Source organism: Lichenostomus cassidix, unplaced genomic scaffold (genome assembly GCF_008360975.1).
Source record: "Lichenostomus cassidix isolate B80296 unplaced genomic scaffold, HeHo_3.0 HiC_scaffold_35, whole genome shotgun sequence".
NCBI classification, from domain to species: Eukaryota; Metazoa; Chordata; class Aves; order Passeriformes; family Meliphagidae; genus Lichenostomus; species Lichenostomus cassidix.
In genome coordinates this window covers 1,022,141-1,046,865 of record NW_028147256.1, presented here as the reverse complement: position 1 = coordinate 1,046,865, position 24,725 = coordinate 1,022,141, and the positions used below count along the sequence as shown (strand labels likewise).

The 24,725-nt window shown below is 44.8% G+C and overlaps 1 protein-coding gene and 1 long non-coding RNA gene across 2 annotated transcripts in view; both read right to left on the bottom strand.

Annotated features, from left to right (window-relative positions):
* CLPTM1 (CLPTM1 regulator of GABA type A receptor forward trafficking) overlaps positions 1–24,486 on the bottom strand; it is a 57,178-nt gene extending 32,692 nt beyond the window's left edge. The window contains exons 1-7 of the mRNA XM_085044011.1: positions 24,339–24,486; positions 23,852–23,862; positions 20,541–20,647; positions 16,094–16,217; positions 8,660–8,818; positions 5,284–5,401; positions 81–166 (exon numbers count right to left, since the gene is read on the bottom strand). Of these exons, the coding sequence (XP_084900137.1) occupies positions 81–166; positions 5,284–5,401; positions 8,660–8,818; positions 16,094–16,217; positions 20,541–20,647; positions 23,852–23,862; positions 24,339–24,486 (753 nt within the window). The remainder of the gene's footprint in view (positions 1–80; positions 167–5,283; positions 5,402–8,659; positions 8,819–16,093; positions 16,218–20,540; positions 20,648–23,851; positions 23,863–24,338) is intronic.
* Positions 9,206–14,388, bottom strand: LOC146424004 (uncharacterized). Its single transcript, XR_014847153.1, has 3 exons — positions 14,337–14,388; positions 13,643–13,719; positions 9,206–9,235 (listed from the first exon to the last, which is right to left on the bottom strand). It is a non-coding gene; the product is annotated as an uncharacterized LOC146424004 (long non-coding RNA).
* Positions 24,487–24,725: the final 239 nt, after the last annotated feature.

The window sequence follows — 24,725 nt, the reverse complement described above, 5'->3', positions numbered from 1 at the left end:
AGAAAATCCCCAAAATCTCAGAATAAAACCCCAAAATCTGGGAATAAATCCCAAAAAACCCAAAATTTGGGAATTCTCACCTTGATCATTTCGGGATCTGCCTCTGTCTCTCCTGTCAGGAGGTTTTTGGTTTTCTGGAATCTTCTCCTCTTGTATTTGTTGATCACTGGGAAAAATGGGAAAAAAATGGGAAAAATTGGGAAAATTGGGAAAAATGGGGAAAAATGGGGAAAAATGGGAAAAACGGGGAAAAAGGGGAAAATGGGGAAAGATTGGGAAAAATTGGGGAAAATGGGAAAAAAAAGGGAAAAATGGGAAAAATTGGGAAAAATTGGGAAAAATGAGGAAAAATGGAAAAAATTGGACAAAATGGGAAAAATGGGAATAAATGGGAAAAATTGGGAAAATTGGGAAAAATGAGAAAAACAGGAAAATGGGGGAAAAATGGGAAAAAATGGAAAAAATGGGAAAATGGGAAAAATTGGGGAAAAATGGGGAAAAATGGGGAAAAATGGGAATAATGGGGAAAAAATAGGAAAAATGGGAAAAAAGGGGAAAAATGGGAAAAATGGAAAAAATTGGGAAAGATTGGGAAAAATGGCGAAAAATGGGGAAAATTGGGAAAAACAGGAAAAAATGGGAAAATTGGGGAAAATGGGGAAAAATGGGAAAAATTGTGAAAAATGGGAAAAATGGGGAAAAATTGGGAAAAATGGGAAAATTGGGAAAAATGGAAAAAAATAGGAAAAATGGGAAAAATGGGGAAAAATGGGAAAAGATTGGGAAAAATTGGGGAAAATGGGAAAAATTGGGAAAAATGGGAAAAAATAGGAAAAATGGGAAAAATGGGAAAAATGGGAAAAATTGGGAAAAATGGCGAAAAATGGGGAAAATGGGGAAAAAATGGGAAAATGGGAAAAAAGGGAAAAATGGGGAAAATGGGGAAAAAATGGGAAAATGGGAAAAAAGGGAAAAATGGGGAAAATGGGGGAAAATTGGGAAAAAATGGGGGAAAATGGAAAAATTGGGAAAGATGGGGAAAAATGGGGAAAAATGGGGAAAAAAGGGGAAAAAAGGGAATTCCTGAGGAATTTGGGTCTGGAAATGTGGGATTTGGGTGGGAAAAGTGGGATTTGGAACTACAAAAGTGGGATTTTGGACCAGAAAAGTGGGATTTGGGTGGGAAAATCAGGAATTTGGGTTGGAAAAGTGAGATTTGGGTGGGAAAACCAGGAATTTGGTCTGGAAAATTGGGAATTTGGTCCAGAAAATTGGAAATTTGGTCTGGAAAATTGAGATTTGAGACCAGAAAATTGGGATTTGGGTTGGAAAATCGGGAATTTGGTCTGGAAAGTAGATAATTTTTTCTGGAAAATTGGGAATTTGGTCTGGAAAATTGGGATTTGGGTGGGAAAATCAGGAATTTGGACTAGAAAATCGGGATTTTTCCCTGGAAAAGCAGGAATTCGGTCTGGAAAATTGGGAATCTGGCCTGGAAAAGTGGGATTTTTTCCTGGAAAATTGGGAATTTGATGTGGAAAGTCAGGAATTTGGTCAGAAAATGGGGAATTTGGTCTGGAAAAGTGGGATTTGGGACTAGAAAAGTGGGATTTGGGCGGGAAAAGTGGGATTTCTTTCTGGAAAATCAGGAATTTGATCTGGAAAACCAGGATTTGGGCAGGAAAATCGGGAATTCGGGTCAGAAAATCAGGGATTCGGTCGGGAAAAGTGGGATTTGGGGCTGGAAAATCGGATTTTTTTCTGGAAAATCAGGAATTTTTTTCTGTAAAAGTGGGAATTCGGTCTGGAAAAGTGGGATTTGGGACCAGAAAAGTGGGATTTGGGTGGGAAAATTGGTAATTTGCTCTGGAAAAAGTGGGATTTTGGTCTGGAGAAGCGGGATTTGAGTGGGAAAATCAGGAATTCGGGTGGGAAAATCAGGATTTTTTCCTGGAAAATCAGGATTTTTTCCTGGAAAATCAGGATTTTTTCCTGGAAAATTGGTATTTTTCCTGGAAAATCAGGATTTTTTTTCTGGAAAATCAGGATTTTTTCCTGGAAAATTGGTATTTTTTCTGGAAAATCAGGATTTTTTTTCTGGAAAATCAGGATTTTCCCTGGAAAATTGTTTTTTTTTCTGGAAAATCAGGATTTTTCCCTGGAAAATCAGGATTTTTTCCTAGAAAATTGGTATTTTTTCTGGAAAATCAGGATTTTTTCCTGGAAAATTGGTATTTTTTCTGGAAAATCAGGATTTTTTTTCTGGAAAATCAGGATTTTTCCCTGGAAAATTGTTTTTTTTTCTGGAAAATCAGGGTTTTTCCCTGGAAAATCAGGATTTTTTCCTAGAAAATTGGTATTTTTTCTGGAAAATCAGGATTTTTTTTCTGGAAAATCAGGATTTTTCCCTGGAAAATTGTTTTTTTTTCTGGAAAATCAGGATTTTTTTTTGGAAAATCAGGATTTTTCTCTGGAAAGTGGGATTTTTGGCTGGAAAATTGGGATTTTTCCCTGGAAAATTGGTATTTTTTCTGGAAAATTGGGATTTTTTCTGGAAAATCAGGATTTTTTCCTGGAAAATCAGGATTTTTTTTCTGGAAAATCAGGATTTTTCCCTGGAAAATCAGGATTTTTCCCTGGAAAATTGGTATTTTTTCTGGAAAATCTGGAATTTTTTCTGTAAAAGTGGGAATTCGGTCTGGAAAAGTGGGTTTGGGTGGGAAAATTGGTAATTTGCTCTGGAAAAGTGGGATTTTGGTCTGGAGAAGCGGGATTTGAGTGGGAAAATCAGGAATTCGGGTGGGAAAATCAGGATTTTTCCCTGGAAAATCAGGATTTTTCCCTGGAAAATGAGGATTTTTTCCTGGAAAATTGGGATTTTTTCTGGAAAATCAGGATTTTTTTCTGGAAAATCAGGATTTTTTCCCTGGAAAATCAGGATTTTTCCCTGGAAAATCAGGATTTTTTTTCTGGAAAATCAGGATTTTTTCCTGGAAAATCAGGATTTTTTTTCTGGAAAATCTGAATTGTTTTTCTGGAAAATCAGGTTTTTTGGAAAATCAGGATTTTCCTGGAAAGTGGTATTTTCCTGGAAAATCAGGATTTTTTTTCTGGAAAATCAAGATTTTTTTCCCCTGGAAAATTGTATTTTTTCTGGAAAATCAGGATTTTTTTTCTGGAAAGCCAGGATTTTTCCCTGGAAAGTCAGGATTTTTTTTCTGGAAAATCAGGATTTTTTCCTGGAAAATCAGGATTTTTCCCTGGAAAATCAGGTTTTTTTCCTGGAAAATTGGTATTTTTTCTGGAAAATTGGTATTTTTTCTGGAAAATCAGGATTTTTATTCTGGAAAATCAGGATTTTTTCCTGGAAAATTGGTATTTTTTCTGGAAAATCAGGATTTTTCCCTGGAAAATTGGTATTTTTTCTGGAAAATTGGGGTTTGGGTGGGAAAATCGGGGATTTGGTCTGGAAAAGTGGCATTTGGGACTAGAAAAGTGGGATTTAGGTGGGAAAAGTGGGATTTCTTTCTAGAAAAACAGGAATTTGGTCTGGAAAAGTGGGATTTGGGTCTGGAAAATCAGGATTTTTTCCTGGAAAATCGGTAATTTTTCCTGGAAAATCGGGAATTCGGTCTGAAGAAGTGAGATTTGGGACCAGAAAAGCGGAATTTCGTCTGGAAAAGTGGGATTTTTTTTCTGGAAAATCAGGAATTCACTCCGGAAAACTGGGATTTGGGACTAAAAACGCGGGATTTTTTTCTGGAAAACCGGGAATTTGGTCTGGAAAACTGGGATTTGGGTCTGGAAAATCAGGAATTTGGGTCAGAAAATCGGGAATTTGGTATGGAAAAGCAGGATTTTTTCAGGAAAATGGGGAATTTGGTCTAGAAAAGTCGGAATTTGGTCTGGAGAAGTGGGATTGGGGTGGGAAAATCAGGATTTTTTTCTGGAAAATCAGGAATTTGGGTCAGAAAACCGGGAATTTGGTCTGGAAAAGTGGGAATTTGGTCTGGAAAACTGGGATTTGGGCTGGAAAAGTGGGATTTGGGACCAGAAAATCAGGAATTCGATCTGGAAAAGTGGGAATTTGGGCTGGAAAATCAGGAACATTTTCTGGGAAATCAGGAATTTGGTCCAGAAAATCGGAAATTTGCTCTGGAAAAGCGGGATTTGAGTGGGAAAATCAGGAATTTGGGTGGGAAAATCAGGATTTTTCCCTGGAAAATCAGGATTTTTCCCGGGAAAATGAGCATTTTTTCCTGGAAAATTGGTATTTTTTCTGGAAAATCAGGATTTTTCCCTGGAAAATCAGGATTTTTCCCTGGAAAATTGGTATTTTTCCCTGGAAAATCAGGATTTTTTTTCTGGAAAATCAGGATTTTTCCCTGGAAAATCAGGTTTTTTTCCTGGAAAATCAGGATTTTTTCCTAGAAAATTGGTATTTTTTCCTGGAAAATCAGGATTTTTTTTCTGGAAAATCAGGATTTTTCCCTGGGAAATTGGTATTTTTTCTGGAAAATCAGGATTTTTTTTTTGGAAAATCAGGATTTTTCCCTGGAAAATCAGGATTTTTTCCTGGAAAATTGGTATTTTTTCTGGAAAAATGTGATTTTTTTTCTGGAAAAATGTGATTTTTTTCTGGAAAAATGTGATTTTTTTCTGGAAAAATGTGATTTTTTTCTGGAAAAATGTGATTTTTTTCTGGAAAATCAGGATTTTTCCCTGGAAAATTGGTATTTTTTCTGGAAAATCAGGATTTTTTCCTGGAAAATTGGTATTTTTTCTGGAAAATCAGGATTTTTTCCTGGAAAATCAGGATTTTTCCTGGAAAATTGGTATTTTTCCTGGAAAATCAGGATTTTTCCTGGAAAATTGGTATTTTTCCTGGAAAATCAGGATTTTTTTCCTGGAAAATCAGGATTTTTTTCCTGGAAAATCAGGATTTTTTCCTGGAAAATCAGGATTTTTCCCTGGAAAATTGGTATTTTTTCTGGAAAATCAGGATTTTTTCCCTGGAAAATCAGGATTTTTCCCTGGAAAATTGTTTTTTTTCTGGAAAATCAGGTGTTTTTTCCTGGAAAATTGGTATTTTTTCTGGAAAATCAGGATTTTTATTCTGGAAAATCAGGATTTTTCCCTGGAAAATGAGGATTTTTCCCTGGAAAATTAGCTTTTTTTCTGGAAAATCCGGATTTTTTTTCTGGAAAACCGGGATTCAGTCCAGAAAACCAGGATTTGGGTGGGAAAATCGGGAATTTGGGTGTGAAAAGTGGGAATTCTCACTGCGGGAGGTGTGCACGGTCGCCAGGCGCCTGTAGAGACTTTTCTGTTTGGGATCAGGATGGAATCCACTCTTGGTGAAGTAAACGTGGATGTAGATGGAGCCGTTCCGCTGCACACTCTGCGGGAAAAAACAGGGAAAAATCCATCCTGGAATTCCCCAAATTCCCAAAAATTCCCATTCCCGCTTGAAATCCCAAAATTCCCCAAATTCCCACCCGAAATCCCATTTCCTGACCCCAAATTCCTTGGGAAAAATCCCCAAATTCCCATTAAAATCCCCAAAATTCCCATTAAAATCCCCAAAATTCCCCAGACCCCAAATCCCTTGGGAAAAATCCCAAAATTCCCATTTAAACCCCAAATCCCTCAGGAGAAACCCCAAAATTCCCATTCCCTGACCCCAAATCCCTTGGAAAAAAAATCCCAAAAATCCCAAAATTCCCATTTCCCTGACCCCCAAACCCCTTGGGAAAAATCCCAAAATTCCCATTAAAACCCCAAAAATTCCTTTTAAAACCCAAAAAAATTCCCATTAAATCCCCAAAATTCCCATTGAAACCCCAAAAATTCCCATTAAAACCCCTAAAATTCCCATTCCCCTGACCCCAAACCCCCTGGGAAAAAAATCCCAAAAATCTCAAAATTCCCATTAAAACCCCCAAATTCCCACTAAAATCCCAAAATTCCCATTTAAATCCCAAAATGCCTCATGAAAAATAAAAAAAAAAATCCGAAAATTCCCATTAAAACCCCAAAATTCCCATTTCCCTGACCCCAAACCCCCTTGGGAAAAATCCCAAAATTCCATTTAAAACCCCAAAAATTCCCATTAAAACCCCAAAAATTCCCATTAAAACCCCAAAAATTCCTATTAAAACCCCAAAAATTCCCATTAAAACCCCAAAAATTCCCTTTAAAACCCCAAAAAATTCCCATTAAATCCCCAAAATTCCCATTGAAACCCAAAAAAAATCCCATTAAAACTCCAAAATTCCCACTAAACCCAAAAACCCATTTAAACCCAAAATTCCAGTTAAAACCCCAAAATTCCCATTCTGAATCCAAACCCCTCAGAAAAATTCCCAAAATTCCCAAAATTCCCATAAAACCCCCAAAAATTCCCACTAAAATCCCAAAATTCCCATTAAAACCCCAAAATTCCCATTTAAACCCCAAATCCCTCAGGAAAAACCCCAAAATTCCCATTAAAGCCCCAAAAATTCCCATTAAAACCCCAAAACCCCTTGGGAAAAATCCCAAAATTCCCATTAAAACCCCAAAAATTCCCATTAAAAACCCCAAAATTCCCATTAAAACCCCCAAATTCCCATTCCCCTGACCCCAAACCCCCTTGGAAAAAAATCCCAAATTCCCATTAAAATCCCAAAGTTCCCCAAATTCCCACCTGAAATCCCTTGGGAAAAATCCCAAAATTCCCATTAAAACCCCAAATCCTTCAGGAAAAATCCCCAAAATTCCCATTAAAACCCCAAAAATTCCCATTAAATCCCCCAAATTCCCATTAAAACCCCAAAAAAATCCCATTAAAACTCCAAAAATTCCCATTAAAACCCCCAAATTCCCATTCCCGTGACCCTAAACCCCCTGGAAAAAAATCCCACAAATCCCAAAATTCCCAAAATTCCCCAAATTCCCACTTAAATCCCAAAATCCCTCATGAAAAATAAAAAAAAAAAAATCCGAAAATTCCCATTAAAATCCCGAAATTCCCATTTCCCTGACCCCAAACCCCTTGGGAAAAACCCCAAAATTTCCCATTAAAACCCCAAATCCTTCAGGAAAAATCCCCAAAATTCCCATTGAAACCCCAAAAATTCCCATTAAAACCCCAAAATTCCCATTACTGTGACCCCAAACCCCCTGGACAAAAATCTCACAAATCCCAAAATTCCCAAAATTCCCCAAATTCCCACCTGAAATCCCAAAATTCCCATTTAAATCCCAAAATCCCTCATGAAAAATCAAAAAAAAAAAACCCGAAAATTCCCATTAAAATCCCAAAAATTCCATTTAAAACCCCAAAATTCCCATTAAAATCCCAAAATTCCCATTAAAACCCCAAAACCCCTTAGGAAAGATCCCAAAATTCCCATTTAAACCCCCAAATTCCCATTCCCCTGACCCCAAACCCCCTGGAAAAAAAATCCCAAAAACCCCAAAATTCCCATAAAATCCCAAAATTCCCCAAATTCCCACCTGAAATCCCAAAATTCCCATTAAAACCCCAAAACCCCTTGGGAAAGATCCCAAAATTCCCATTAAAACCCCAAAAACTCCATTTAAAACCCCCAAATTCCCATTAAAACCCCAAAAATTCCCATTAAAACCCCCAAATTCCCATTCCCCTGACCCCAAACCCCCTGGAAAAAAATCCCACAAATCCCAAAATTCCCACTTAAATCCCAAAATCCCTCATGAAAAAAAAAAAAAAAAAATCCAAAAATTCCCATTAAAATCCCAAAATTCCCATTTCCCTGACCCCAAACCCCTTGGAAAAAAATCCCAAAATTCCCATTAAAACCCCAAATCCTTCAGGAAAAATCCCCAAAATTCCCATTAAAACCCCAAAAATTCCCATTAAAACCCCAAAAATTCCAGTTAAAATCCCAAAATTTCCCATTAAAACCCCAAAATTCCCATTATAAACCCCCAGAATTCCCATTAAAACCCAAAAAAATCCCATTCCCCTGACCCCAAAACCCCAAAAAAATCCCACAAATCCCAAAATTCCCCAAAATTCCCACTTAAATCCCAAAATCCCTCATGAAAAAAAAAAAAAAAAAAATCCAAAAATTCCCATTAAAATCCCAAAATTCCCATTTCCCTGACCCAAACCCCAAAAAAATCCCAAAATTCCCATTAAAACCCCAAATCCTTCAGGAAAAATCCCCAAAATTCCCATTGAAACCCCAAAAATTCCAATTAAAACCCCAAAAAATTCCCATTAAAACCCCAAAAAATTCCCAATAAAATCCCCAAAAATTCCCATTAAAACCCCAAAAATTCCCATTAAAACCCCAAAAATTCCCATTAAAACCCCAAAAATTCCCATTAAAACCCCAAAATTCCATTAAACCAAAAACTCCATTTAAAACCCAAAATTCCCATTAAAACCCCAAAATTCCATTAATCCCCAAAATTTAAAACCCCAAAAATTCCCATTAAATCCCCAAAATTCCCATTAAAACCCAAAAACTCCATTTAAAACCCCAAAAATTCCCATTAAAACCCCAAAAACTCCATTTAAAACCCCAAAAATTCCCATTAAAACCCCCAAATTCCCATTCCTGTGACCCCAAACCCCTGGAAAAAAACCCAAAAAATTCCCCAAATTCCCAAAATTCCCAAATCCCACCTGGGAGATGTCGACCTCCCCGAAATGCTGGTAGCACCCGTCGGAATTCTCGCCGCTGCTCCAATCGCCGTAAACCAAATCGCGCTTTTGCCAGAACAGAGCCGAGCTCAGGTTGAAATCCGTGAAGTGCTCGTGCTCCGAGATGTACACGTAGAGATCCTGGAAAATCCCAAAAATTTTATGGGAAATTTGGGGGTTTTGGGATTGTTCTGAAATTTGGGGTTTTGAGCCAAAAAATCCCACCGAAATTTGGGATTTTGGGCCCAAAAATGGGGATTTTGGCCCCAAAAATGGATTTGGGGTTTGGGATGGAATTCATTCCCAGATTTGGGGATTTCTCGTGCTCCGAGATGTACACGTAGAGATCCTAAAGAAATCCCAAAAATTTTATGGGAAATTTGGGGGTTTTGGGATTGTTCTGAAATTTGGGGTTTTCAGCCAAAAAATCCCACTGAAATTTGGGATTTTGGGCCCAAAAATGGGGATTTTGGCCCCAAAAATGGATTTGGGGTTTGGGATGGAATTCATTCCCAGATTTGGGGATTTCTCGTGCTCCGAGATGTACACGTAGAGATCCTAAAGAAATCCCAAAAATTTTATGGGAAATTTGGGGGTTTTGGGATTGTTCTGAAATTTGGGGTTTTCAGCCAAAAAATCCCACTGAAATTTGGGATTTTGGCCTCAAAATTTGGGGTTTTGAGCCAAAAAATCCCACTGAAATTTGGGATTTTGGCCTCAAAACATGGGGATTTTGGCCCCAAAAATCCCTCTGGGATTTGGCATTTGGATGGGAAATGGTGATGGGATTGCTCCAAAATTTGGGATTTTGAGCTCCAAAAATCTCTTTGAAATTTGGGAATTTGGCCCCAAAAATCCCTTTGGGATTGCTATGAAATTTGGGATTTTGGCCCCAAAAAATGGGGATTTTGGCACCAAAAACCTCTCCGAAATTTGGGATTTTGGCCCCAAAAATTTCTCTGGGATTGCTCTGAAATTCAGGATTTTGGCCCCAAAAATCTCTCTGAAATTTGGGATTTTGGCCCCAAAAAATGGGGATTTTGGCACCAAAAATGCGGATTTTGGCCCCAAAAATGCCTCTGGGATTGCTCCAACATTTGGGATTTTGAGCCCAAAAATATCTCTGAAATTTGGGATTTTGGCCCCGAAAATCCCTCTGGAATTAGGGATTTTGGCACCAAAAAATGGGGATTTTGGCCCCAAAAGTCCCTCTGGGATTTGGGATTGGGGAAATGGTGATGGGATGGCGCCGAAATTTGGGATTTTGGCTCAAAAAATCTCTCTGAAATTTGGGATTTTGGGCCCCAAAAAATGGGGATTTTGGGCCCCAAAAAATGGGGATTTTGGGCCCCAAAAAATGGGGATTTTGGGCCCCAAAAAATGGGGATTTTGGGCCCCAAAAATCCCAAAAAATATTGGGAAAAATCATCGGGATTTGGGATTTGGGATTGTTCTGAAATTTGGGGTTTTGAGCCAAAAAATCCCACCGAAATTTGGGATTTTGGCCCAAAAAATGGGGATTTTGGCCCCAAAAATCTCTGAAATTTGGGATTTTGGGCCCCAAAAAATGGGGATTTTGGGCCCCAAAAAATGGGGATTTTTGGCCCAAAAAATGGGGATTTTTGGCCCCAAAAATCTCTGAAATTTGGGATTTTGGCCTCAAAACATGGGGATTTTGGCTCCAAAAATGGGGATTTTGGCCCCAAAAATCTCTGAAATTTGGGATTTTGGGCCCAAAAAATGGGGATTTTTGGCCCAAAAAATGGGGATTTTGGGCCCCAAAAAATGGGGATTTTGGCCCCAAAAAATGGGGATTTTGGCCCCAAAAAATGGGGATTTTGGCACCAAAAATCTCTCCGAAATTTGGGATTTTGGCCCCAAAAATCTCTCTGGGATTTGGGATTTGGGGAAATGGATATGGGATTGTTCTGAAATTTGGGAATTTGAGCCCAAAAATCCCTCTGAAATTTGGGATTTTGGCCCCAAAAATCCCTCTGAAATTTGGGATTTTGGCCCCAAAAATCTCTCTGAAATTTGGGATTTTGGCCCCAAAAATCTCTCTGGGATTTGGGATTTGGGGAAATGGATATGGGATTGTTCTGAAATTTGGGAATTTGAGCTCAAAAATCCCTCTGAAATTTGGGATTTTGGCCCCAAAAATCCTTTTGGGATTTGGGATCTGAGCTGGAATTGCTCGTGCTCCGAGATGTATACGTAGAGATCCTGGGGAAAAAATCCCAAAAAATATTGGGAAAAGGTTTAGGATTGAAGGGATTTTGGGATGGAGGGATTTGGGGAAAAAACGGCAATGGGATTGCTTCAAAAGTTGGGATTTTGGCCCCAAAAAAATCAGGATTTTGGCCCCAAAAATCCCTCTGGGATTGCTTCGAAATTTGGGATTTTGGCCCCAAAAAATGGGGATTTTGGCCCCAAAAATCCCTCTGGGATTTGGGATTTGGGATGGAATTCATTCCCAGATTTGGGATCTGAGATGTTCACGTAGAGATCCTAAGGAAAATCCCAAAAAAATTGGGGAAATTTGGGGATTTTGGGATTTGGGAATTGCTCATGCTCCGAGATGTACATGTAGAGATCCTGGGGAAATCCCAAAAAATATATGGGAAATTTGGGGATTTTGGGATGGAGGGATTCGGGTGGGAAATGGGGACGGAATTGCTTCGAAATTTGGGATTTTGGCCCCAAAAAATGGGAATTTTGGCCCCAAAAATCCCTTTGGGATTGCTGTGAAATTGGGGATTTTGGCCCCAAAAAATGGGGATTTTGGCACCAAAAACCTCTCCGAAATTTGGGATTTTGGCCCCAAAAATTCCTCTGGGATTGCTCTGAAATTCAGGATTTTGGCCCCAAAAATCTCTCTGAAATTTGGGATTTTGGCCCCAAAAAATGGGGATTTTGGCACCAAAAATGCGGATTTTGGCCCCAAAAATGCCTCTGGGATTGCTCCAACATTTGGGATTTTGAGCCCAAAAATATCTCTGAAATTTGGGATTTTGGCCCCAAAAATCTCTCTGAAATTTGGGATTTTGGCCCCAAAAAATGGGGATTTTTGGCCCAAAAAATGGGGATTTTTGGCCCCAAAAATCTCTCTGGGATTTGGGATTTGGGGAAATGGATATGGGATTGCTCTGAAATTTGGGAATTTGAGCCCAAAAATGCCTCTGGGATTTGGGATTTTGGACCCAAAAATGCCTCTGAAATTTGGGATTTTTGGCCCAAAAATGCCTCTGAAATTTGGGATTTTTGGCCCCAAAAAATGGGGATTTTGGCCCCAAAAATCCCCAAAAATATTGGGAAAAATCATCGGGATTTGGGATTTGGGATTGTTCTGAAATTTGGGGTTTTGAGCCAAAAAATCCCACCGAAATTTGGGATTTTGGGCCCAAAACATGGGGATTTTTGGCCCCAAAACATGGGGATTTTGGGCCCCTAAAAATGGGGATTTTGGGCCCCAAAAATCTCTGAAATTTGGGATTTTGGCTCCAAAAAATGGGGATTTTGGGCCCCAAAAAATGGGGATTTTGGGCCCCAAAAAATGGGGATTTTGGGCCCCAAAAAATGGGGATTTTGGCCCCAAAAATCTCTCTGGGATTTGGGATTTGGGGAAATGGATATGGGATTGTTCTGAAATTTGGGAATTTGAGCTCAAAAATCTCTCTGAAATTTGGGATTTTGGCCCCAAAAAATGGGGATTTTGGCCCCAAAACTCCCTCTGGGATTTGGGATTTGGGATGGAAGTCATTCCCAGAGCTGGGGATTGCTCGTGCTCCGAGATGTACATGTAGAGATCCTGGAAAAAAATCCCCAAAATTTTGGGAAAAAACATTGGGATTGGAGGGAGAGAGGGATGGAGGAATTTGGGATTTGGGGAAAAAACGGCGATGCGATTGCTTCGAAATTCAGGATTTTGGCCCCAAAAACCTCTCAAAAATTTGGGATTTTGGCCCCAAAAAATGGGGATTTTGGCCCCAAAAATCCCTCTGGGATTGCTCTGAAATTTGGGATTTTGGCACCAAAAATCCCTCTGGGATTTGGGATTTGGGATGGAATTCATTCCCAGATTTGGGAATTGCTCGTGCTCTGAGATGTACACGTAGAGATCCTACAGGAAATCCCAAAAATATTGGGGAAAAACCATTGGGATTGAAGGGATTTGGGATTGCTCCAAAATTTGGGATTTTGGCCCCAAAAAATGGGGATTTTGGCCCCAAAAATCCCTCTGGAATTTGGCTTTTGGATGGGAAATGGTGATGGGATTGCTCCAAAATTTGGGATTTTGGCCCCAAAAATTCCACAGAATCTCCCGAAATCCCAGAGAATCTCCCCAAATTCCATGGAATTCACTCCAAAATTCCATGGAGTTCACTCCCAAATTCCCATTTTTTCCCCAAATTCCCATTTTCCCCCAAATTCCCATTTTTTCCCCAAATTCCAGAGAATCTTCCCAAATTCCAGGAAAATCTCCCCAAATTCCCATTTATCTCCCCAAATTCTGTGGAATTCACTCCCAAATTCCCATTTTCCCCCAAATTCCACGAAAATCTCACCAAATTCTCCCCAAATTCCTGGGTTTTTTTCCCCAAATTCCTGTTTTTTCCCCAAATTCCAGAGAATCTCCCCAAATTCCAGGAAATTTCCCCTAATTCCCATTTATCTTCCCAAATTCTGTGGAATTCACTCCCAAATTCCATGCAATTCACTCCCAAATTCCTGTTTTCTCCCCGAATTCCCATTTTTTCCCCAAATTCTCCCCAAATTCCAGAGACTGTCCCCAAATTCCATGGAATTCACTCCCAAATTCTCATTTTTTCCCCGAACTGCAGGAAAATCTCCCCAAATTCCCATTTTTCCCTCTCCAAATTCCCATTTTTTTCCCCAATTTTTCCCCAAATTCCCATTTTCTCCCCAAATTTCCCCCAAATTCCCATTTTTTCCCATTTTTCCCACCATCAGGGTGTCCTTGGGGAACAAATTCCTGCTGGGGCTCCTCGCTGTCCCTGCGGCACTGCTGGATTCCCATGGAGCTCCAAATCCCAGGGAATTCACCCCAAATTCCATGGAATTCACTCCCAAAATCTGCAGAATTCCCTCCCAAATTCCCATTTTTTCCCCAAATTCTCTGGAATTCACTCCCAAATTCCAGAAAATCTCCCCAAATTCCATGGAGTTCGCTTCCAAATTCCAGGAGAATCTCCCCAAATTCCATGAAATTCACCCCCAAATTCCCATTTTTTAGCCAAATTTTCCCCCAAATTCCCGTTTTTTCCCCAAATCCCCCAGAATCTCCCCAAATTCCATGGAATTCACTCCCAAATATTCCCTTTTTTCCTCCCCAAATTCTGTGGAATTCACACCCAAATTCCCATTTATTTCCCATTTTTTCCCCCAAATTCCCAATTTTTTCCCGTTTTTTCCCCCAAATTCCCGTTTTTTCCCATTTTCCCACCATCAGTTTCCCCAATTCCTGCTGGAGCCTCGCCTACATTCCCATCCAAATCCCAGGGAATCTCCCCAAATTCCATGGAGTTCACTCCCAAATTCCTGTTTTCTCCCCCAATTTCCTGTTTTCTCCCAAAATTCCCGTTTTCTCCCAAAATTCCCGTTTTTTCCCCAAATTCTCCCCAAATTCCGTGCAATTCACTCCCAAATTCCCGTTTTCTCCCCAAATTCCAGGAAAATCTCACCAAATTCTCCCCAAATTCCCAGTTTTTTCTCCCCAAATTCCCGTTTTTTCCCCTAAATTTTTCCCCAAATTCCCGTTTTTTCCCCGAATTCTGTAGAATTCACTCCCAAATTCCAGGAAAATCTCCCCAAATTCCTCTTTTTTTCCCCAAAATATCCTCCAAATTCCCATTTTTTTCCCCAAACTCCCTTTTTTTTCCCCCGAATCCCCACTTTTCCCCCCAAATTCCCATTTTTTCCCCTAAATTTTGCCCCAAATTCCGTGGAATTCACACCCAAATCCCAGGGAATCTCCCCAAATTCCATGGAATTCACTCCCAAATTCCCATTTTTCCCCCAAATTCAGTGGAATTCACTGCCAAATTCCTGGTTTTTCTCCCATTTTCTCCCCAAATTCCCAATTTGCTCCCAAATTCCCATTTTTTTTCCCCAAACTCCCATTTTTCCCCCAAATCCCCATTTTCTCCCCAAATTCCCATTTTTTCCCATTTTTCCCACCATCAGGGTGTCCTTGGGGAACAGATTCCTGCTGGGGCTCCTCGCTGTCCCCGCGGCACTGCTGGATTCCCATGGAGCTCCAAATCCCAGGGAATTCACTCCAAAATTCCAGGGAATCTCCCCAAATTCCCATGGAGCTCCCAAATTCCATGGAATTCACTCCCAAAATCTGCAGAATTCCCTCCCAAATTCCCATTTTTCCCCCAAATTCTCTGGAATTCACTCCCAAATTCCAGAAAATCTCCCCAAATTCCATGGAGTTCGCTTCCAAATTCCAGGAGATCTCCCCAAATTCCATGAAATTCCCCCCAAATTCCCATTTTTTAGCCAAATTTTCCCCCAAATTCCCGTTTTTTCCCCAAATCCCCCAGAATCTCCCCAAATTCCATGGAATTCACTCCCAAATATTCCCTTTTTTCCTCCCCAAATTCTGTGGAATTCACACCCAAATTCCCATTTTTTTCCCATTTTTTCCCCCAAATTCCCAATTTTTTCCCGTTTTTTCCCCCAAATTCCCATTTTTTCCCATTTTTCCCACCATCAGGGTGTCCTTAGGGAACAGATTCCTGCTGGAGCTCCTCGCTGTCCCTGCGGCACTGCTGGATTCCCATGGAGCTCCAAATCCCAGGGAATCTCCCCAAATTCCATGGAGTTCACTCCCAAATTCCTGTTTTCTCCCCCAATTTCCTGTTTTCTCCCAAAATTCCCGTTTTCTCCCAAAATTCCCGTTTTTTTCCCCAAATTCTCCCCAAATTCCGTGGAATTCACTCCCAAATTCCCGTTTTTCCCCAAATTCCAGGAAAATCTCACCAAACGCTCCCCAAATTCCCAGTTTTTTCCCCAAAATTCCCGTTTTTTCCCCAAAATTCCCGTTTTTTCCCCAAATTCCAGAGAATCTCCCCTAATTCCCATTTATCTCCCCAAATTCTGTGGAATTCACTCCCAAATTCCCGTTTTCTCCCCAAATTCCCATTTTTTCCCCCCAAATTCTGTGGAATTCCAGAGAATCTCCCAAAATTCTGTGGAATTCACTCCCAAATTCCCATTTTCCCCCCAAATTCAGTGGAATTCACTGCCAAATTCCTGGTTTTTCTCCCATTTTCTCCCCAAATTCCGTGGAATTCGCTCCCAAATTCCCATTTTTTTTCCCCAAACTCCCATTTTTCCCCCAAATCCCCATTTTCTCCCCAAATTCCCATTTTTTCCCATTTTTCCCACCATCAGGGTGTCCTTGGGGAACAGATTCCTGCTGGGGCTCCTCGCTGTCCCCGCGGCACTGTTGGATTCCTGCGGCGCTGCTCCCCGCCGGAACCAGCTGGAAATCGCCCAGATGATGAAAATCCTGAAAAAAATGGGAAAAAAATTCCCTCTGGAATTCTGCTGGTCCTTCCTGGAGCTTCCCAGAGGGGATTTTCCTAAAAAAATTGGGGTTTTCCTGATGGTTTTTGGGGTTTGCGGAGATCCTTCCTCAACTAAAATCCTCTTTTCCCAAAAGATTTGCTTCCCGGGAATTGTTTTTAACAAAAATTCTCCTTTCCCAAAAATTCCCTTTTCCCAAAAATCCCCTTTTCCCAAAAATCTTTGCTTCCCGGGAATTGTTTCTCCCGAAAATTCTCTTTTCCCAAAATTCTTCTTTCCCAAAATCTTTGCTTCCCAGGAATTGTTTTTCCCAAAAATTCTCTTTTCCCAAAATTCCTCCTTTCCCAAAAATCTTTGCTTCCCAAGAATTCTATTTCCCGAAAATTCTCCTTTCCTAAAATTCCTCCTTTCCCACAGATCCCCTTTCCCAAAAATTCTCTCTTCCCAAAAATCCTCTTTTCCCAAAAATCTTTGCTTCCTGGGAATTCTTTTTCCCGAAAATTCTCCTTTCCCAAAAATCCTCTTTTCCCAAAATTCTTTGCTTCCCAGGAATTCTTTTTCCCAAAAATCCTCTTTTCCCAAAATTCCTCTTTCCCAAAAATTCCCTTTCCCAAAAATCCTCTTTTCCTGAAAATCTTTGCTTCCCAGGAATTCTATTTCCCGAAAACTCTCCTTTCCTAAAAATTCTCCTTTCCTGAAATTCCTTTTTCCCATTTTTCTTCCCAAAAATCCTCTTTTTCCTGAAAGGCTTTGCTTCCCAGGAATTCTTTTTCCCAAAAATCCACCTTTCCCAAAAATTCCTCCTTTCCCAAAAATCCTCTTTTCCCAAAATCTTTGCTTCCCGGGAATTCTTCTTCCCAAAAATTCTCCTTTCCCGAAATTCCTTTTTCCCATTTTTCTTCCCAAAAATTCTCCTTTCCCAAAAGGTTTTGTTTCCCAAAAATTCTTTTTCCCAAAAACTCTCCTTTCCCAAAAATCCTTCCTTCCCAAAACTCCTTTTTCCCACAGATCCTCTTCCCAAAAATCCTCTTTTCCCAAAAATTTTTGCTTCCTGGGAATTGTTTTTCCCAAAAATTCTCCTTTCCCAAAAATTTTCCCTTCCCAAAAATCCTTTTTCCCACAAATCCTCCTCCCTGCAGAGAATCCCCGAATTTTGGGATAATTTGGGATATTTCTGGGATATTTTTGGGATACTTTTAGGATATTTTTTGGATACTTTTTTGGATATTTTTGGGATATTTTCAGGATATTTTTTTGGATATTTTTGGGATATTTTCAGAATATTTTAGGATGTTTCCCAAATATTTTCAATATATTTTCAGGATATTTTTTGGATACTTTCAGAATATATTTGGGATATTTTCAGGATATTTTCAGGATATTTCCAGAATATTTTTCGGATATTTCAGGGTATTTCTGGAATATTTTCAAGATACTTTCAGGATATTTTTGGGATATTTCCAGAATATATTTGGGATATTTTCAGGATATTTTTGGAATATTTTTGGGATATTTCTAGGATGTTTTTGGGATATTTCTGGGACATTTTCGGGATATTTTCAGAATATTTTTGAGATATTTCTGAGATTTTTTCAGGATATTTTCAGGATATATTTGGGACATTTTCCGGATATTTTTGGGATATTTTCACAACATTTTTGGGGTATTTTCAGGATATTTCTGGGACACTTTCAGAATATATTTGGGATATATTTGGGATGTCTCTGGGATATTTTCGGGATATTTCTAGGATGTTTTCAGGATATTTTCAGAATATTTTTGGAATATTTTCAGAATATTTTTGGGATATTTTCAGAATATTTTTGGGATATTTTTGGGATTTTTTTTTTATATTTCTGGGCTATTTTTACGATATTTTCAGGATATTTTCAGAATATTTTTGGAATATTTTCAGGATATTTCTCAGATATTTTTTGGATATTTTCGGGATATTTCGGGGATTTTTTTGGGATATTTTGGGAATATTTTCAGGACATTTTCAGGATATTTTTGGGATATTTCCAGGCTGTTCCAGAGTCCATCCCAAAGCTTCCCCTCCCTCCACCTCACCCCAGCTCCACCCACAACCTTTGCCTCCTGGGAATTTCCTCCTTCCCTGGAGAACTCTGACCCTGGAAAACCAGGAAGGAGCTCAGGAATTCGGGAAAACCCTTGGAAAAATCCCAATCCCAGAATTTGGGGTCTCAGGATGATCCCAATCCCACATTTGGGGTCTCAGGATGATCCCAATCCCACACTTTGGGGTCTCAGGATGATCCCAATCCCACATTTGGGGTCTCAGGATGATCCCAATCCCACACTTTGGGGTCTCAGGATGATCCCAATCCCACATTTGGGGTCTCAGAATGATCCCAATCCCAGAATTTGGGGTCTCAGGGTAATCCCAATCCCTGTTTGGGGTCTCAGGGTGATCCCAATCCCACATTTGGGGTCTCAGGATGATCCCAATCCCACACTTTGGGGTCTCAGGAAGATCCCAATCCCAGTTTGGGGTCTCAGGGTGATCCCAATCCCAGTTTGGGGTCTCAGGGTGATCCCAAACCCAGTTTGGGATCTCAGGATGATCCCAATCCCGGAATTTGGGGTCTCAGGATGATCCCAATCCCAACCCCAACCCCATCCCCATCCCAATCAATCCCATTCCCATTCCACTCCCACCCTAATCCTAATCCCATTCCCAATCCCATCCCAATCCCAATCTTATTCCCATTCCCATCCCACTCCTATCCCAATCAATCCCATCCCAATCCCCCTCCCATCCCATCCCATCCCATCCCAACCCCAATCCATCCCAATCCCGATCTTATTCCTATTCCCATCCCACTCCCATCCCAATCAATCCCGATCCAATCCCACTCCCATCCCAATCCCATCCCCATCCCAATCCCATTATCCCAATCCCATTCCCATCAATCCCAATCCCATCCCAATCCCGTTCCATCCCAATCAATCCCATCAATCCCATTCCCATCCCAATCCCAATTCCATCCCAATCCCATTTCCATCCCATCCTATCCCATCCCATCCCATTCCCATCCCAACCCCATCCCAATCTGAATCCTGATCCCATTGCCATCCCAATCAATCCAATCCCTATCCCAATCCCAATCCCAATCTATCCCAATTAATCCCATCCTCATCTCAATCCCATCCTCATCCCAATCAATCCCAACCCCATCCCATCCAAATCAATCCCATCTAAATCCCAATCAATCCCATCCCCATCCCAACCCCATCCCAATCCCATCCCCATCCCAACCCCATCCCAATCCCAATCCCATTCCAACCCCAATCCCATCCCCATCCTAGTCCCAATCAATCCCATTCCATTTCCATTCCCATCCCAATCCCAATCAATCCCAATCCCATTTCCATCCCAATCCCAACCCCACTCCCATCCTAATCAATCCCAATCCCACTCCCATCCCAATCCCATTCCTGTCCCAATCCAATCCCAATCCCAATCAATCCCAATCCCAACCCCAATCCCATTCCTGTCCCACCCCAATCCAATCCCAGCCCCAATCCCATCCCATTCCCATCCCATCCCATTCCCATCCCAATCCCATCCCAATCCCATCCCAATCAATCCCATCCCAATCAATCCCATTATCTCCATCCCAACCCCATTCCCATTTCCATCCCAATCAATCCCAATCCCACCCCAACCAATCCCATCCCATCCCATCCCAACCCCAATCCCATTCCCATCCCATCCCAATCAATCCCATCATCCCCATCCCAACCCCATTCCCATTTCCATCCCAATCAATCCCAATCCCACCCCAACCCCGATCCCAATCCCTTCCCATTCCCAATCCCAATCCCACCCCAACCCCGATCCCAACCCCATTCCCATTGCCATCCCAATCAACCCCATTCCCATTATCCCAATCAATCCCATCCCAATCAATCCCATTCCCATTATCCCAATCAATCCCACCCCAATCAATCCCAATCCCATCCCAATCAATCCCACCCCAATCCCAATCAATCCCAATCAACCCCATTCCCATTATCCCAATCAATCCCACCCCAATCCCAACCCCATCCCAATCAAACCCCAATCCCATCCCAATCCCAATCAATCCCAATCCCATCCCAATCCCATCCCAATCCCAATCAAACCCCAATCCCAATCCATCCCAATCAATCCCAATCCCACTCCCATCACCATCCTCATCCCAATCCAAATCAATCCCAATCAATCCCAATCCCATCACCATCCCAATCCCATTCCCAATCCCATCCCAATCAACCCCAACCCCACTCCCTGTGCTCTCACCTGAACAGCACCCCTTTGATCACCTGCCAGGCGTTGGGAGCTCCCTGCTGCTGCTGCTGCTGCTGCTGCTGCTGCGCCTCCCCGATGGCACTGCCATTGCTTGTCACCTGCCGCGGTGGCACCTGTCACCAGGGTGCCTCGGGGCTGGGCCGTGCTCCTGTGACACTCCTGTGCCGTGTCCTTGTCCCGTTCCGTGTCCCCAGTCCCGTTCCGTGTCCCCAATCCCATTCTGTGTCCCCATCCCTGTCCCCAGTCCTGCTCCATGTCCCTAGTCCCTGTCCCTGTTCCATGTCCCCTACCCGTGTCCCCAGTCCCGTTTCATGTCCCCATCCCTGTCCCAGCCCTGCTCCGTGTCCCTTGTCCCTGTTCCCATTCCCTGTCCCCATCCCTATCCCTGTTCCCATCCCTGTCCCCAGTCCTGCTCCATATCCCTTGTCCCTGTTCCATGTCCCCATCCCTGTCCCCAATCCCGTTCCGTGTCCCTATCCCTGTCCCCATCCCTGTCCCCAGTCCTGCTCCGTGTCCCTTGTCCCTGTCCCATTCCGTGTCCCCATCCCCAGTCCCATTCGGTGTCCCCAGTCTTATTCCATGTCCCCATCCCTGTCCCCAGTCCTGCTCCGTGTCCCCATCCCCATCCCTGTCCCCAATCCCATTCCGTGTCCCTTGTCCCTGTCCCATTCCATGTCCCCAGTCTCCATCCCTGTCCCTATCCCTGTCCCCAGTCCTGTTCTGTGTCCCTGTCCCTATCTATGTCCCCATCCCCATCCCCATTCCTGTCCCCATCCCTGCTCCATATCCCTTGTCCCTTTCCCATTCCATGTCCCCATCCCTGTCACCAGTCCCGTTCCATGTCCCCAATCCCATTTTGTGTCCTCATCCCTGTCCCCAGTCCTGCTCCGTGCCCCTTGTCCCTGTTCCATGTCCCCATCCCTGTCCCCAGTCCCATCCCATGTCCCTGTCCCCAGTCCCATCCCATGTCCCTGTCCCCAGTCCTGCTCTGTGTCCCCATCCCCATCCCTGTGTCCCCAGTCCCATTCTGTGTCCCCAGTCCCGTTCCATGTCCCCATCCCTGTCCCAGTCCTGCTCTATGTCCCCAGTTCCATGTCCCCATCCCTGTCCTGCTCGGTGTCCCTGTCCCCATCCCTGTCCCCGTCCCCGTCCTGTTCCGTGACTCCATCCCCATCCCTGTCCCTATCCGTGTCCCCAATCCCATTCCGTGTCCCCACCCCTGTCCCGTTCCATGTGCCCACTCCCGTTCCATGTCCCTGTCCCTATCCCTGTCCCCAATCCTGTTCCATGTCCCTCGTCCCCCGTTCCGTGTCCCCAGTCCCGTTCTGTGTCCCCATCCCTGTCCCCAGTCCTGCTCCGTGTCCCCATCCCTGTCCCCATCCCTGTCCTCAGTCCTGCTCTGTGTCCCTCGTCCCCAGTTCCGTGTCCCCAGTCCTGCTCCGTGTCCCCATCCCTGTCCCCATCCCCATCCATGTCCCCAGTCCTGCTCCGTGTCCCTTGTCCCCATCCCTGTCCCTATCCCTGTTTCATGTCCCTTGTTCCTGTTCCGTGTCCCCAGTCTCATTCTGTGTCCCTGTCCCTGGTTCCGTGGCCCTGTCCCATTCCGTGTCCCCAGTCCTGTTCCGTGTCCCCATCCCTGTCCCATTCTGTGTCCCCATCCCTGTCCATATCCGTGCTCCCCAGTCCCGTTTCATGTCCCCATCCCTGTCCCAGTCCTGCTCCGTGTCCGTGTCCCCATCCCTGTCCCCAATCCTGTTCTGTGTCCCTTGTCCCTGCTCCTGTTCCATGTCCCTGTCCCTATCCGTGTTCCCAATCCCATTCTGTGTCCTCATCCCTGTCCCCAGCCCTGCTCTGTGTCCCGATCCCTGTCCCTGTCCCCATTCCTGTCCCCATCCGTGTCCCCAGTCCCTATTCCCATCCTTGTCCCCAGTCCTGGTCCCATTCCGTGTCCCCAGTCCCCATCCCTGTCCCCAGTTCCGTGTCGCCATCCCAGTCCCCATCCCTGTCCCCAGTCCTATTCCCTGTCCCCAATCCCTGTCCCTGTCCCCAGTCCTGCCCTGTGTCCCTTGCCCTGTTCCATGTCCTTGTCCCCATCCCTGTTCCCGGTCCTGTTCTGTGTCCCTATCCCTATCCCTAGTCCTGTTCCGTGTCCCCATCACTGTCCCAGTCCCCATCCCTGTTCCTGTTCCCTGTCCTGTTCCCTGTCCCATTCCCTGCCCCCGTTTTGTCCCCACCCCGTCCCTGTCCCCCATTCCCCATCCCGTCCTTCCCCCGTTCCCATCCCGCCGTTCCCATTCCTGTCGCCGTTCCCTCCCTGTCCCTGTCCCTGTCCCGGGCCCTGCCCGTTCCCTGTCCCTGTCCCCAAGCCCCGTTCCCTGTCCTGGTTGTCCACTGTCACGTTCCCATTCCCTGTCCTGTTCCCTGTCCCCACACCTGTCCCATTCCCGATCCCATTCCAGGCCCATTCCCGTTCCCCATCCCTGTTGTCCCCTGTCCTGTTCCCATTCCCTGTCCCCGTTGTTCCCTGTCCCGTTCCCGGCCCGTTCACTGTCCCACACCCTTCCCTGTCCCGTCCCCACTCCCTATCCCCATTCCCTGTCCCGTCCCCGTTCCTGTCACTGTTCCCTCCCGTCCCCTGTCCCGTTCTGTGTCCCGGTTCCCCGCTCCCGTTCCTGCTCCCTGTCCCCGTTGTCCCCTGCCCCTGTCCCGTTCCTGTTCCCGCTCCCTGTCCCTGTTGTCACCTGTCCCGTTCCCGTTCTCCATTCCCTATCCCCGTTCCCGTCCCCTGTCCCGTTGTTCCCGCACCATTCCCGTTCCTGGCCCGTTCCCGCTCCCGTTCCCCGTCCCCTCTGTTCTCTAACCCACACTTGTCCCGTTCCCTGTCCCCGTTGTTCCCGCACCTGTCCCGCTCCTTGTCCAGTTCTCCTGTCCCGTTCCCTGTCCCCGTTGTCCCCTGTCCCGTTCCTGCTCCCTGTCCCGTTCCCTGTTCCCTGTTCCCGTTCCCGTTCCCTGTCCCCGTTGTCCCCTGTCTCGTTCCTGCTCCCTGTCCCGTTCCCTGTTCCCGTTCCCTGTCCCTGTTGTCCCCTGTCCCGTTCCCGGCCCGCTCCCTGTCCCTGTTCCCGTTCCCGTTCCCTGTCCCCGTTGTTCCCGCACCTGTCCCGCTCCCTGTCCAGTTCTCCTGTCCCGTTCCCTGTCCCCGTTGTCCCCTGTCCCGTTCCCTGTCCCCGTTGTCCCCTGTCCCGTTCCCGGTCCCTGTTCCCCGTTCCCGTTCCCTGTCCTTGTCCCTGTCCCCTGTCCCGCACCGTTCCCGTTGTTCCCGTTCCCGGCCCGTTCCCTGTCCCTGTCCCTGCTGCTCCCTGTCCTCGTTGTTTCCCATTCCCACACCTGTCCCGTTCCCGTTCCCGTTCCCTGTCCCCATTCCGTGTCCCGGTTCCCATTCCCTGTCCCCGCTGTTCCCATTCCCGTTCCGTTCCCGCTCCCTGTCCCACACCTGTCCCTGTCCCGTTCCCTATCCCGGTTGTCCCCTGTCCCTCACCGTTCCCGGCCCGTTCCCGCCGCTCCCGCTCCCTATCCCAGGCCCATTCCCTGTCCCTGTCCCCGCTGTCCCCTGTCCCTCACCGTTCCCGCAGCTCCCGTTCCCGTTCCCATTCCCATTCCCGTTCCCGGCCCGTTCCCGCTCCCTGTCCCTCACCTGTCCCCGTCCCCGCTGTTCCCTGCCCCTGTCCGCGCTGTCCCCTGTCCCTCACCGTTCCCGCAGTTCCCGCAGTTCCCGCCGTTCCCGTTCCCGGCCCGTTCCCGCTGTTCCCGCTGCCGCTCCCCGTCGCCTCCTCCGTCCCCGGCGCCGCCATCTTTGCTGCGCCGCCTCTCGCGCCGCTCTCGCGAGACTTCCGGGGGGAGGGCAGCGCTCACGTGACCCCGAGGTGGGGTTAATTAGCATAAGCCCCGCCTCTTCTGTGACGTCACGGGGCACATCCACCAATAGCGGCTCGCCCCGCCCCCTCGTCGGGAGGGGGATTTCCTGGCCACGCCCCCTCGCTTGCTCTCAGCCAATGGGAACGCGCCCCTCCCCCCGCGCGCTCCAGGGGGGTGTTCTCTTTATGACGTCACCGCGGCGCTCAGCCAATGGGCGCGCGGTGCGCTCCCGCTGGGTGTTTCCCCGGCCGCGCCCCCGGCCGT